At 32.8% G+C, this 15151-nt stretch overlaps 2 protein-coding genes and 2 long non-coding RNA genes across 4 annotated transcripts in view; 2 read left to right on the top strand and 2 right to left on the bottom strand.

Moving 5' to 3' along the window:
* Positions 1-55: 55 nt before the first annotated feature.
* LOC107362785 (uncharacterized) lies at positions 56-731 on the bottom strand. The gene is made up of 2 exons (XR_016199261.1): positions 637-731; positions 56-564 (listed from the first exon to the last, which is right to left on the bottom strand). It is a non-coding gene; the product is annotated as an uncharacterized LOC107362785 (long non-coding RNA).
* Positions 732-2876: 2145 nt separating this feature from the next.
* Positions 2877-7556, top strand: LOC107371628 (ABC transporter G family member 20). Its single transcript, XM_025162290.2, has 6 exons — positions 2877-3884; positions 3954-4507; positions 4874-4947; positions 5510-5625; positions 6029-6368; positions 6856-7556. Exons 1-6 carry the CDS (start codon positions 2967-2969, stop codon positions 7152-7154), a joined length of 2301 nt encoding a protein of 766 aa, XP_025018058.2. The 5' UTR covers positions 2877-2966; the 3' UTR covers positions 7155-7556.
* A 3715-nt stretch (positions 7557-11271) lies between these two features.
* Dop2R (dopamine D2-like receptor) overlaps positions 11272-15151 on the bottom strand; it is a 51251-nt gene continuing 47371 nt past the window's right edge. Inside the window, exons 3-4 of the mRNA XM_089267694.1 lie at positions 13367-14643; positions 11272-11838 (exon numbers count right to left, since the gene is read on the bottom strand). Of these exons, the coding sequence (XP_089123820.1) occupies positions 11612-11838; positions 13367-14643 (1504 nt within the window). The 3' untranslated portion in view covers positions 11272-11611. The remainder of the gene's footprint in view (positions 11839-13366; positions 14644-15151) is intronic.
* On the top strand, positions 13566-15086 carry LOC149093959 (uncharacterized). Its single transcript, XR_016198759.1, has 3 exons — positions 13566-13708; positions 13951-14708; positions 14788-15086. It is a non-coding gene; the product is annotated as an uncharacterized LOC149093959 (long non-coding RNA).

Here is a 15151-nt window from a genome sequence, read left to right as displayed (position 1 = left end):
GCAGTGAAATCCAATGTTTCTTACTATAAATTTAACTTCAATGATTCGTGGAGACTTTTGTTTGTACAAAATCAGTTTCAGTTGCTTTTTATTACACTATTGTCTATTATTGCTTTGTTATTTACAAATTTGCTTGTAACACAAGCGCATTGTACATGATAATTGACACTCATGAAGCATAACACCTTTGAAGCTTTAATTCACGACCAATCAATACAGAAAAACACAAAATCAATGAAATAATGGAATATTTTTCAATTTTGATTTCTTCTGATTTAAGATTTCCTTTGACAACCAAGTTATTCTCGTTTTAGTCATCCATTGTGACAGAAGTTGATGAATTGGCTTGATCCTAATCTGGCCCATTTCAATTTGTGACTTAAAATTATTTCATAAACAAACTTTAATCTTAATTGAACCGTAATTTTTAAGATTACTTGCTCTTATTAACAATATCTTCCCGTCAGCTAAACACTTGTTCACTGTTACCCAAAAGATGAGTAGTCAACTTAAAATCAGATATCATCATCAATGATCATCTACTTTTCCTGAGGCTGTTGTTTTCTGATGAAGATTGGAAAGGATGAAGTTAAAAACACTTTACGTTTCATGCGCTTTTTAAAAACTGAAATATACCTGAAACATTTAACTTTCACCTCCTACTATCTGTTTGCTTTTTCCTTCTATTGGCTTCCTTTCCTCCTGATTAGTCTGATAATCTGAAGTGAAAAACTGGTCCATGGTGTTTGTACGGTGAAACAGGTTTAAGATGATTGAAGTAGAAAGTAATACAAGTAAAAATCAATCAAAAACAGTAAAATATAATTAGCTTTAAGTGTAAATAATTTGTTTATTGTCGGATCACAATAAAATTTTGAGTCTTTTGTTTGCATGAAAAGGATTGATAGATAGCTTATAACGACTATTGTTGAAGCGTCTCTCAATACAAATCATATTTAAACAATATTATTTACATTAAATGGAAATGTGAAAAGTTGAGAAATGATGAATGATTATAATTACCAGAATTTGGGAAAATACTGATGATCAGACCTCTATCCAATACAAAGTGTCCTTTCATCGAAAGCAACCTTTTTTTGCTTTACAGGGATCAAAATTTCAAGTTTAAAGGTTACCAATTATTACTCATTTATCCGTAACGTCAAGTGGATAATGGTGTTAATTATCCAGCATAAAAGCAATTAGAGGTTATTCCAAGTTGTTAAGGTAAGGTCAATTTGCCAAGTTGACTAACGTTAGTTGACTGAAAACTGAAAAAATATCGGCTGTTAGAAAATTGAAGAAACTTTCACTCTTACTTACCTTTTTTTATCCATTTTTTGCGTTGTTGCACTTGTTGATTATTGATCACCTATTTGCTTGATTTAGCTTAATAATGTTCATAAAATACTTACAATTATAACAAAATATAAAGACAATTTAAAGTGACCCAATTGATTGTAAAATACACATAACATTACAATAACATATAAAACAAGCAGAATGAAAACAAAACAAAAATCAAATAAAAAAGACAATTAACAAAGATAAAGAGGTTGTTACTACAGTTTTACGGCCTTCGGAATGTTTATTAATCAAATTCTTACTTCAATTATCAACTGAAACTCGCCCTTGATAATTGAATTAATCAAATGGTTAATGCAATATTTTATTTGAATCCAGATTAACGGTTAAGATCAGATGAAAATAGAATCAACAGTTAAACAATTAACATTAGATGGCGTTAGTTCACAATTTTAAATCGACGTAATAGTTAACGGAACAAAAAAGCTTTGAAATTCTGGTCCAGAATTTCTGGTTGATGTTCATTTTTGAATCAATTACCGAAGATAATCAGCAAGTCAATAGTAAATTTTTTATCAAATTGATCTACAGTACATTTTCATCCAAAATTCCAGTCAATCAGCTAATCGAGGATTTCGATGTCGATGAAAATCTATTCAGTGAAAAAATGTTGACCAACCTTATTATACTGTTTGGTTGATGTTTAAATGATAGACTACGACATAACCCTAATCGTATTATTCAAGAACATGGAACTATCATGTCTTAGTAGCGACGTAAACTCAATTATTCATTAATACCGGTTAAAGCTTTTAAATGTTTTCTCTTTTTTTCAATACAACAGTCCATATCATTATCTAAACTACCACTTTTCATGTTCAGATTGATCAGATTGTTTATCATGAAGAGAAAGATTTTACTGCAGGTTACTTTAAGCATCTGAGATTTTATCAGCCAAATGGTAATAATATTAACTTTGATTTCACTATTTTGGTTAAAATAAATGAACCATATTAACCCATTGATTATAGAAAACATGAAAAAAACAAAGCGTCCAAACGGTTAGCTGAAAGATTTCATCAAATACAAGGCTTAGTCAGGTTGGTTGAAGCTTTAAAAAAATACGTCTTGAAATATTTCTTTGGTTAAGCAGGTAAAATCAGGTTTTTACTTAGGTGGCTGGTTAGTACTTGGCTAAATTCACAAGGAAAAACAAACTTAAACACCTGATGAGGACCAAAGATAGCTGGCTCCTTCTTGTCGAGAGTTAAAGGTAAAGATAAGATCTTTTAAGAGGAGATTAAAAATGGTCAACGTGATGGTCAAAGAGGACAACAGTCAAGAGAAAATCTTTCCCGCGTAGTCCACCTTTACCTCAACTCAAGTTGGATGTTTACTTTACCTGTTTGAGCTACCTTTATTGGCTAATGGAGCTTTTGCTGTTCAATCAAGTATGAATTCTCAGCAATAGATGACGCTTGTTGCTGTTGGATGAAAACTTTCTAATTTTCTCTTTCACTTTCCTTGTATGATTAAGGAGAGACTTCTTTTATTACAAGTTCAGTTTAAATTGATTTTAAGTTGTGTTTGTTACTTTTAAATTTACCTGTACTTTTTTTCCTCATACTCTTCTCTTATTTGGTTGTGTATTTTTTTAAATAATGGGTGACAGTGATAAAAATAATGTCACCTTGTGCTCCTATCAACGAGTTAATGAAAAAATTGGAGGCACTGGAGTAGGAGGTGGGATTGTTGTCAACTCAACACCTGCGGTCGAAGTTCGCAAAGTTCGCCTCTCTTATGGAAGGGGTAAAAATGCTAAATCAATTTTATCCGCCATTGATTTAACTGTGCCCGAAGCTTCTATTTATGGTCTTTTGGGACCAAGTGGATGTGGTAAAACCACATTGCTTCGATGTGTTGTTGGTCGACTTTCACCTTCTTCTGGTTCCATTCGGATATTTGGTTTTCGCCCTGGCGAACCAGGCAGTCAAATTCCTGGGCCAGCAATTGGATATATGCCTCAAGAAATTGCTGTGTATGAGGATTTCACTATTGAGGAGACACTTATTTATTTTGGTCGACTTTTTCGTTTGAGCAATCATGTTCTTCGTGAACGTATTGCCTTTTTACTATCATTTTTGGACCTTCCCGTTAAAACACGTTTAGTTGCCAATCTTAGTGGAGGTCAGAAAAGACGTGTTTCTCTGGCCGCCGCTCTAGTTCACAGTCCACCTCTGTTGATTCTAGATGAGCCTACAGTAGGAGTAGATCCACTTCTTCGTCAATCAATTTGGCAACATCTGGTTACATTGACCCAGGCTGAGAAAATAACCGTCATTATCACAACCCATTATATTGAAGAAGCTCGACAAGCAAATGTTGTTGGATTAATGAGACATGGACATCTCCTGGCTGAGAATGCACCTGAAGAATTATTACGACAATATCGAATGGAAACTTTAGAAGATGTTTTCTTGAAATTGTGTATGGCCGATACAACTGGCCGAGGTGTTACTACATCAACAAATCTATCAGTTCCTCCAACACCCGATTTAAAATCCAAAGATGGTTCTAAGGTAAGAAGTTGCACAATATTCCTAATATGTGATGAGTAATACAATTAGTTATTTATTTTCGATTTTTAGCAATTTCCTTCAGTATTTTCAATATACTCCAACAACTCTGAATTTAATCTACCACCAACACCCAAACCTGAGATGGGCTTTGACTCATCCACTCTTAACTTGGTTCCTGAAAACAATGGAGTAACAAATATTTCGGCTTCAAATGGATCTACAAATATGAGTCTTACTCGAAGAAAGTCAAAGGGATCTAAATATGAATCGAAACGTTTAACTTTTGGTGAATATTGGGCAACAACAATGGCATTATTTTGGAAAAATATGACTCGACTTCGGCGTAATATTCCTGTCCTTTTATTCCAATTTGCTCTTCCTGCGATTCAAGTAATTCTGTTCTGTATTTGTATTGGTGCTGATCCATTTAACATACCATTGGCTGTAGTTAATGAAGATACTGGACAAATATATTCACGTGATTTCCTCAAAGAACTTGACCCTTACATTGTTGATCAACATAACTTTACATCAGTAGATGAAGGTAAAGAAGCGGTTAGAAACGGGTCGATGTGGGGTGTGCTACATATACCGGAAAGGTTTTCTCAAGCATTATTGGCTAGGTAAGAGTTGATCATCAATTTATGTGAGACAAGTAAACATAATTGATGACAAATATTAAACAAGGACAAAGAAGACAAGAGTAAATAAGAGAATAAGAAAATAAGAAAATAAGAAAATAAGAAAAGAAAAGGAATAAAATGGGATAAAATGAAATAAAAAATGAATGAAAATTGAGTAAAAACAAATTGAAAGTTAAATGATCAACAGAATCAAGATTGACATTTTGATAGCTGTTGATTATATTGTTATTGGTATAGTATAATGTAATGTGATGTTGTTAGCCTTTAAACTTTTACTCTTGCTCTTACTGTTCTTACTTTCACTTTCACTTTAACTTACTTTTTTTTATATTTTCCCCCATCTAGAATGCTTCGAGGTGAGGAAGTGGACAACAAAACAATTGAGGACAGTACAATCAAGGTTTACCCTGATTTAACAAGTAAGTGAAGTCTGACGATTATATGAGATGTAGAATGAGGGGAAAGAATGAATAATTTGGATAGAGAGACACGAAAAAGTGAGAGAGAAACAGGAAAATCAGGTAAAAAAGAGTAAACGTAAAACGAAGAAAGTGAATGATGAAAAAAAACGAAAGTGATGAAAATGAAAGGAAGAGAAAGCTCTCAAGATTTAAAGTGTGCTACTTAAGACAGTTAACTTTCTTTTGTATTGTATTCAATTTGATGAACTTGATTAGATGTTGATCGTGAAGCTTTAGTAAGGTTTATTTGACAGATTTAAACAAGGTCATGAAAAATTCCTTTTTCTGGATTCCAAGGTCTTTACCTGATCTTCCTCCATTTTTCAATTAATAAAAATTGACAACTTTGAGAGCTAACTAAAATTTCCAATGTTTCAATATTAACGCAAACCATCAATTGAAGAAAAAACCAAATTTTCCAATAAGAAGAATGCATTTGATGAATAGCAAAGCTGTGTATGTGTGACATCATTGTTTGCTTAGATGATAAACTAATAATTTTTTTTCCTTCTGTTCACAGATCAACAAATTTCATATACAATGGAACGAACATTCAAAGAGGCGTTTCAAGAATTTGCCAAAAAAGCTTTGACTGCTGCAGGAAGAAATCCTGCCTTAGCTGAATTTCCACTTGCTGTGAGTGTCTGAAACATTTTTACATATTACCGTAGTATTATTGCCATCTTAAGCTGTGTACAAAGAGTCAGTCTTACCGGTTCTACTTCCTTAGGGAGATTTAAAACTATAAGCTAATAGCTTAGAGTTTTTAGTTGATGAAGGCAAAAATTGCCTGTGGACTTTCCCTTAATGCTTGTGGACAGCCATAGTCAATTATATTGTGAATAAAGCTCGCTAATGCTAATTCATGAAAAGAGTATAAACATGGAATAAGATTTCCAAGTAATTGACTAAGAAAGTAGAGAGACAAGAAATATACCTGATGACAATGACACTGATTATAATTCAATTTTTATTTTTTTCATTTTTTCTTCCTATCGACTTATCAAAAATATTTTCTAATGATTTGAAATACTATTAGCTTGGAGAACCTGTTTATGGTGAATTAAAACATCAAGGATATCTTGAATACATGGCACCAGGAGTTGTTGTTAGTATAAGTTACATTATGGCTACAGGTTTGACCGCGCTTGCATTCATTTTGGAACGTCGAGATGGACTTTTTGAAAGGTCATTAGTTGCTGGAGTGGATACTCTTCAAATTTTAATAGCACATGCATTGACTCAAATTATTGTCATGGTTGTTCAAATAATGTTGGTCCTAGTGTTTACATTCTTGGTATTTGATATACCATCGAGAGGACCGTTTGGATGGGTTATAGTATTGTTATTACTACAAGGATGTACTGGTATGGCCTTCGGTAAGTTAATCACTTCAATAATAACCATACACATGAATCATGGGTATTGAAGATACCAAGATTTACCAATAGATAACAACATCATTAATGTTCGTATAGGAATATTGCAAGAATCAGAATCATTGATATAAAGGAAATTTAGCATTTAAAATCGACGAAATTACAGACATTTGCTATCAAACAATTATGCGTCGAATGTAAAAAGTAAAGAAACACCTTAAATTAGTATAATTCGTTAATAGTTGGGTTTGTGTGATGTCATCGAAGGTTATGTTTACTCAATCTTATTTGATTGGTAATGATTTTCAATAAATTTTTACCTGATTTATTCGATTGGATTAAAAGGAGAAAGGGAGAGATTCAATGTTTAATGATAATAATAATGTTGCCTTTCAAATTGAATTTTTTTTCCTGGTTAATTAAGGTTTGGATTTTCCTTTTTTAATATAACTCTTTTTTTCTTTCTTCTCTTACCTTCTTACCACAGGTCTCGTTGTATCTGCAACATGTCACCAAGAAAATACTGCAGTTATGATGATTTTAGGAACATTTTATCCCAATTTAATTTTATCTGGAATCATTTGGCCTTTAGAGGCTATGCCATATTGGATAAGATGGTTCAGTTACATTCAACCTCAAACATTACCAACAGAAACACTTCGTCACATTTTATCTCGAGGCTGGGGAATAACTGAACCTGGAGTTTACATTGGTTTCCTCGTTACTTGTACATGGATGGCCTTTTTCCTAGTAGCTGCTGCAGTTATCTTCAAGTACAACAAATAAGTTGCTCACCAATATAATCTCCTGTCAATCTATCTATTCATCAATTAATTAATTGTACCATCAATGATTACTCGAGCGCTGAAAATTCAACCACCAGAAACTCACAAGGCGATTTTTTATCCACTTTTTTATTTCTTCAGTTTTCCATAAAACTAGAAAACACAAAAGGCTCCATAAAAAACGAATCACTGAGAAGATGATACGACTTTACAATTGTAAATATACTGCGTTTACCTACTGTTTTGACAAACTCCTTTATCATTGTTTTTCCTTCCTATTCTCTTCCCATCATCTGCCATTGATTTGTTTTTTATATTTTTTCTTTATGAGTATGGACCTGAGTCCGAATCAAGACTTGTCCAATGAAAATTGGAATTAAAACTTTTAAACATGTGATACAAATCTTTCTATTTTTTCAATCATAACCAGTAAACATGTCTTACGGCCAGGCTTTGTTGCTTTATATAATCGTGGTTCAACTTTAATAGATCAAGATCTTGGTTATCTTTATGCAGTGAAACAGTGTTTTTATAAAAATTCATGGCTTCCATTTGGGAATTACTATTTGCTCCATAAGAAGTAAATAGGAATAACATTTCTTTTCATTGGATTAAATTGAAATTGTCATTTGAATTTTCTTGAGCAAACTAATTATCTGTTAAATTTGCTTATTGATCAAGGTTGATGATCACCTTTACTACCTTAGGCAAATTGTAACTGGTAAACGAGCAGAAAAAGTAAAATAAACGCTTTCCAAGGTTTTTTTCCTTTAGATTGCACCAATGCTTTAACATTTCACTTTTACTATTTCTCATCTTTCTTTACTTTCTCTCTCTCTACTTTCTTTACTTACTTTTTTCCCTTTACTTCTCTCCTTTTCTTCCTTTACCTGATCACTCAGATAATCTTAAGAAACACCAAAACTAGTCCATGGTCTGTAAGAACAGGTTTTTTTGCCTTTTAGCTTGAAGATAACTAAAGCCAAAATCAAAATAAAATATAATTAGCAATACAAATAGTAGAAAAGTTGGAAAATTTTTACCTTCTCTCCATTACGATTTCCATACCTTTTTTCACGATTAACTCTGGTACGTAAGCAGATGACTCTTTCACATTTTTAGTGACCGTTTCATGCAAAACAAAAAAACTGGTCTTTCGATTTCTCATTAACATACATATCCAAAGGGATTTTTTTATCTCTATTATTCCCAAAGATGATTATTTATAGTTGTTATTGGGTTTAATATTTACAACATAGGATTTTTGTTGGATTGATTTACATCAGTGAAGCAAACTTATCTTGATGAAAGTAGTGAGTCACTTAAGTGACTGAAAATTTTCAGTGACTTCAATAGATTCAATATTTAAACTTAAAAATGACTGAATATCATTAACCGTGCACTACTAACCATAAGCCGAAATGCGGATCTCTTTATATCTTGTCATCTACACGAATAAGCACGAAAAAATTCGTACAAGCAAGGGCTTCCCTTGTAAGATTAACAACTGAACAAAAATCACAGTTAACGGCTTTAAAGTTATCAATTGCTGGCAATTTGCACTATTAATGATACTTACGAGATGATTTGCGAGCAACAGATGAATGGTTACAATTGATATTGTTTCTTTTTCCGACTCATGACAAAACTCTCGATGACCGCTGATCTTTCTCACTTATTTAGTGTCTTCTTTGCTTTATATTTAACTCAAGGGTTCTACTTGAAATCACATAATTTAAACCAGAAAAAGGTGCTTTTTAAACAACACACACCAAAAGGTTGAAACACAGAAAACATCGAACAATTACCTTGTTTACGGACAACCAAGCAGAGCACTTATAAGTGAGTCAAGATCACTGATGTTGGAAATTTGACCACCAAGACCAAGACTTGTAAGCGCGTCCCAAAGCAAACCGTTTCGAACTCAAATACAGGCCCAAATCAAATGTGAGAGTTTATGAGCAATAATGGCTTATCAAAACTAACCGGCTGATTAGTTAGACATTGATAATGGGAAAACGGGCATTTTCATTGTTTCTTTCCGTCAACATTATTCTAATCATCAATTTCAACGATTAATCAAAAATCTTGATATGGTTTAATTTTTTGAAACTGTTTCTTATTTCAATTCAAACTGATATGTTGATACAATGGCCAGTAATGGAGATAGCAACATCAGGTTTATCTGTTGGGCAACTTTAATAATTCAATTTTACCAGTGGAAAGTTCACACTAAAGCAAACACAGGTGAATTAAACGAAAACCGTTTCGACTGTGCCAATCATTTTCTTTTCTTTTGTACCATGGATTAGGTAAGGTAATGCTAGGTTTCTGGTAAACACATGAGATGCTGGGAAAGTTCATTATTTGTATATCTCTTTTCACATCCATAGATTCAAATCGTTTGATTGTATTTAAACTTTCTGAAGCAATTGAATAAGCTTTTCTCAATTTTGGCACCAATAGTTCTGAAGATGCCGTATAAAATGACTGGACATGAACAAAGATAAGTTGCTAGATAATTTTTTCTAGAATTACATTATTGAACATGAATAATCCAGAATTCTTTTTATTTAGCTTCCCCCTTGACTAAGATAGTGGTTCGATTAATCTGGCAATGGATTGGTTGGAAATGATATTGAAATAACATTCGAATGGACCTTGACAGCTGAAGCTTGGGATGAAAAGGGCTTTGATACAGATGATTTAACTCGGCTTTATGTCTCGATGTTAGATGATAATGATACTGAACCGCATCGGTTCATTTGTTTACCTTCTCAGGATTTTCTTAGAGTTTATCGAGACAACAAGTAGGATTATTGGGAAAGATACGAGGACAAAATATTCTGCACTAAATGACTCTTTAAAGCATCTGAATCAAAAGAGTCTATGATTACAAGATGGTTCTCAACGAAACATCTTTTTTTAAAAGTGAAACAACATCAGAGAAAGATTCAACTAATGAATTATGTGAAAAGATGTGAATGTAAATACTCCAACTCAATCAACTTTCTAAACTCAAAATGAACAATCAGATTTTGAACTGAATGATGACTGCACCTACACTTCAAGCCCTCCAAAAGCTCCAAGAATCTATTATGATGCTCAACTATGGTTGTTATGTCCATCAAACTCTTTACCCTTATTTGATATAATTTGATATGAAAATTTTGAGAAAGTAAATAATGAAACCTATTCTCTGAAAAGCAATAATTCTGATTTTATACATGAAAGAATGGCAATTCATCTTTTGTTCAACTCATCATAGATGACACCAGTTGTATTAATTTTTCAGTATAAAATGCTCCATTAAAGATGAATTGTAATCAACTATTTTTCAATAATCTGTGAATCCAGTTACTAAACTACAAACACTTGTAAATTAGGCTACTAGCTATTCAAACGCAAATATTCTTGCATTTAAAATCATTTAACTTTTCAACCAGCAAATTACTGTTCTGAAAATTTTCCTCTGACAAGTTGCGAGTTAATTTAATGATTAAAGAGGCAGAATTTAATTGTTATCTCGATATCGTATATCTAAATTCAATAAACGGTAAAATATTGCATAACATGTATCAATTTTGCTAGACCTTAACCTTTCCCTAAAACTCTAGATGTTCATAATAACTTGTACTCGGCCGGTTATACACATACAGTACCATGCTCGTATTACACAAACATCTCTTTGGGTTATTCATCGACTGTGAATTTGCTCTTTGTAGTCAGTATTTTTGATGAGATGTTGCTTCAATACTTTAATAAAGTGAGAGATGAATAATATTCATGTGTCATCATTATTGAATATAATCCTGACTTTACTTTATCCTTGTCAATTTTTCTGGTTAAAAGTTGAATTATTGTTGCTTCTTGTACAATGTTCCTGTATCATGTACCTGTAAATGTAACTCTTGAAACCAGCCAAAAGCAAATTGAACACGGTTCTAGCCATATCCAAGATCAGACTAGATTAAATGTCAGTCTTCATTTGACTGTTATTTAGTTATTGAGTTGACTCTAGGCTAAACATTTTTAGACCTATTCTTGACCAATATTATGATCAAATAAACCTCTTTGGGTTTAGCCTGCATTAAGCCAAGAACCAAAAAACAGTGAATATATTGTATTTATAAAAGTATTTTAATGGCTAATAAGATGACAGTGTATATTGTATTCAATTTAAGGGTCAAGTTTCCCATCTTTTTAATCGTTTATATCGTCTATACTATACAGGATAAATAGCCTTTTAACAGTCAATTATACAGTAAACGGCAAGTGATTATATTGTGCATCATTAAACATTTATTGAAAATTGTTGTCCAAAATCTTTAACATTCAATATGAATTTAACGAGTTTGATGAGTTGTTAGTCTTTTTCTCGTAAACTTTCATCATTCCAATTTACATATCAAGAATTGTTGACCAGTTGACCAGCCAAAACAGAGCTTAAAAGCACTGTCACCTCGAGGAAAAGGTTGATTCAATAATTTTCTTAAATGCTTTACGGAACTCGGGATTAAATATGGTATAAATGACTGGATTAACACAACTGTTCATATAACCAAGCCAAGTTGTTAATAGGAAGACATTCATTCCAGGTTTACAATCGTCTGATTTCAATTTGATACAAATGGCGTCTATTATGTTACAAGTAAAAAATGGTGCCCAGCAAATCAGGAAAACACCTAAGCGAAGAAGAGAAGAAAAATTAAGATTAGATGTTGATGAAAAAAGCAGGAGTAAATTGTTACATGGTAAACCATGGTAGAATCGGAAGGAAGGAAAGATGATCACAAATTATCATGAATGTTGAAAGTAATTAGGATGAGCCAAGAAGCTTACAATGAGCTGATATCTGAAAGGATCAAAATAAATTAATGAGCAATTGATAAATAGAAGAGTCAAGAAACGTCAGGTTAAATACACGAGATGATAAAAATGAAGATGAATGGCAGAATAATGAGAATAATAAGAATGGAAGAAAATAGCGAAAAAATATTAATAGTAACTATCAAGTGACCATCAGTGATGACAACCAATGATAGGATTTCAAGTTGGGGTTAGAGATGTAAGAAATAATTAACGTTAAGCTGACTAACAAAGGTTACAATTCATTTTGACAACAAAAGGTAAAATATTAATATTAACAAAACAACATTATTAATATTGTTTCTCTTTATCATTTCACTTACAGGCAATTAACATGGAAGTTTATGTGTAGAAAAGGGCTTGAGCCAGAAGTGAAAAACACACACAAAAAAAGTAAATTAACATATTCGGATTCTGATTGAACCAAAATGTATTGTATTAATCACTTGATCGTCACATCAGTAGGCAGCAAAAACAAAAAAAACCACAATCAGCTTTCAACATGAATATGATGTTTACACAAATGTATGGTCACATGAATATATCAAGACAATATAATATTAACATTCACTTTCACATTAACCTGAGGATAAGAAATAATATTTGGTTTCATTTTCTGTACTTTTGTTTTCCTTTTTTCCTCTCTCTTTATTCCATGTTGCCTTATTGGAGAGGGCAAAAGAAAGTGTAAGCTTTTTTCTTCTTCATATTGTCAGGCATCAAGATGAGTACGTTGAAGCTGAGTATTTTCACAATGATTCTTGAAGACAGGAAAAACCTTGATTGGGTTCAGTTCCCATAAGAGAGTTGAAAAGGACAGGTTAAACTTGGACTAGACAAAGAATGAAACAAAATTACAATTGTTCCCTTTCAATCAATAATAAATCAATGGATATCTTGACGACTTATGTTTGGTCTCTAATCACATTATCAAGAGTCAAGGAAGCACAAAACTCTGTCAAGCTAAATCATAATACATCTCAAGAGGGATCAGAAACTCCTTAATCAGTGTGCCAACACAAAACGAAGCAAACAAAAGGCAAAAAAAACAAAGAAAATCCGTAAATTAACTGAAAAAAGGAATGAACTATCGAAGGGAAAAAGTGTTAAACTACTAAAGAGCCATCTTTTGGTGGAAATTATTACATTAAAATTACGAAAAATTGCATAATATTTTAAATTTTCCGCATTTTATTCCACTTGTCGCCATCTTTCGGCTATTGATTCATCAATCTAACGTTCGATTAAAAAGTTTATTTGTTTAATCAAGTTTTACGTAATCATTCATGGAGTTATCATCTTTTTCCATCTATTTACACTTTGTTGGCTTAATAAAATATTTACCTAAGACGATGGCCAATGTCTTCGTTGCTTTCCTTTCTCTCTTGGCTGAAGCTTTTTCACGACGTTTGGCACTAGTTTTATGTTTCCTTCCAAGATTGAAACGTGATCGTTTCTTTACTGGTTGTTGTTGCTGTTGTTTACCTTTCAACCCATTTTCAGCTGGTGTTCGACTTGATTCACTTATACTAATCAGTTTATTTAATTTATCGTTGTTTTCAACATTATTCAATTTTTCATCATTAGTCTTTAACTCTTGACTTTCACCATAACCTCCTGAAGATGAGGACGATGTAACCATAGCACCAAAACCGACCCCATCTTCGGCAGTTGATTTGTTTTTCGGTGAGTTTGGACGACTTGAAGCACTCTCGGCTGTTGGATTGTAAACACAAAAGGGTGTCTCTTCAAAAGCTGAAGCTCCATAACCGGAATCATTGCCATATTGTCGTATTCCTATTGTATCAATGTCTTCAGATAGCTTTCTAATTTCCGATGAAGGCAAACAACCGTGATGGCACGATGAAAGATTACCTTTATCTCGATTATTAATGTTGTTTTTATTTTCATCATTTTTTGTTCCACAGCAGTCTCGATTAACTGTCTGCTTATTGGCTATTATGTGACACTCCAGGGGATCATTGGTACCTCCAGAGCATCCAGTTGCATCTATTTCCCGGTCATCTTCATCGTCATCTTCGACTGATCCACTTCCATTATTTGTGTACCCTTCACTCTCTATTATTTTTGGCAAAATGGATTTTTGGCCCAATCCTGAATTACCTTGTACTTTATTGGTATTTTTACCTGAACCTCCCTGGGTCCCGGTTCCATCTTGATGTTGACTGGTATGAGAAGAAACATTAGAAGAATTGGAATTTCGTTTTCTTCCAAGAAATCCTGTTCTCTCTTTGAGCTTTGCTGTTTCACTTTTATTTTCAATAACCAAAACTGTATGAGATGAATCAGTTGAACTAGTCGGCTTATTCTTTGAACCTATCGACATTTTGGCTCGATCATGGATTGCCTTGAAAATCTTGTAATACAAGAAAACCATGAGAACACAGGGAATATAAAAAGATCCTAATGAAGATAAAAAGATGAAATCTGAATTGTAAAATATACAAAGCTCTGGTCGCCGTTCGGCAGATGTATTGAGGCCAAAAACAATCGGTGAACCAATTGCTGCGGAAACAATCCAAACGATGGCGATGGTTAAAGAGACTCGCGTTTTACTTTTATGTTTGGCGTACCTAATTGGCCTGGTTACAGCGATAAACCTGTAAGAGAAAAATGAAAAACAAAACTTGGAGTTAAATCTGCAAATTGTGATCATCTCGATAAGGTACACATACAATTTAAACTAACAAAGCAGTCTACTAGCACATTGGGCAATCATTCAATTAACTGATTCATTCTTTCAGATCTTTTTCATTGTTCTCAGATTCTGGCCTTATTCTTTCAGTTGTTAAACTACCGTCATTTTATTACTCTTATTTACATTGTTACCAATCCGATTATCCTTATAAACTTTCGGCAGGTTGGATGGTGATAATGATGATGATAATTAAAAGATCAACCACGAATGAAAGGCTCAAAAGAAGTAAAGTAGATGACAGAAAAGCTGTGAAAAAATGAAAAGCTAATACAAGCCAACATTAAGAAGCTCAAGAAGATGGTACAGATGGAGAGAAAAGATAAAGATTAAGAGGAGAAAAGAAAGGTAAAGATTTAAGGTTTATGTGGAGATGAAAACCTTTTTTTTCTTCATTTTATTCGGATTGAATT

Source organism: Tetranychus urticae, chromosome 2, assembly GCF_039701765.1.
Source record: "Tetranychus urticae isolate SD_2017Ah chromosome 2, NJAU_TeUrti_SD_1.0, whole genome shotgun sequence".
In the NCBI taxonomy this organism is placed as follows: Eukaryota; Metazoa; Arthropoda; class Arachnida; order Trombidiformes; family Tetranychidae; genus Tetranychus; species Tetranychus urticae.
Note: the sequence above shows the minus strand (reverse complement) of the source record. Positions and strands in the feature narration are given on the sequence as shown.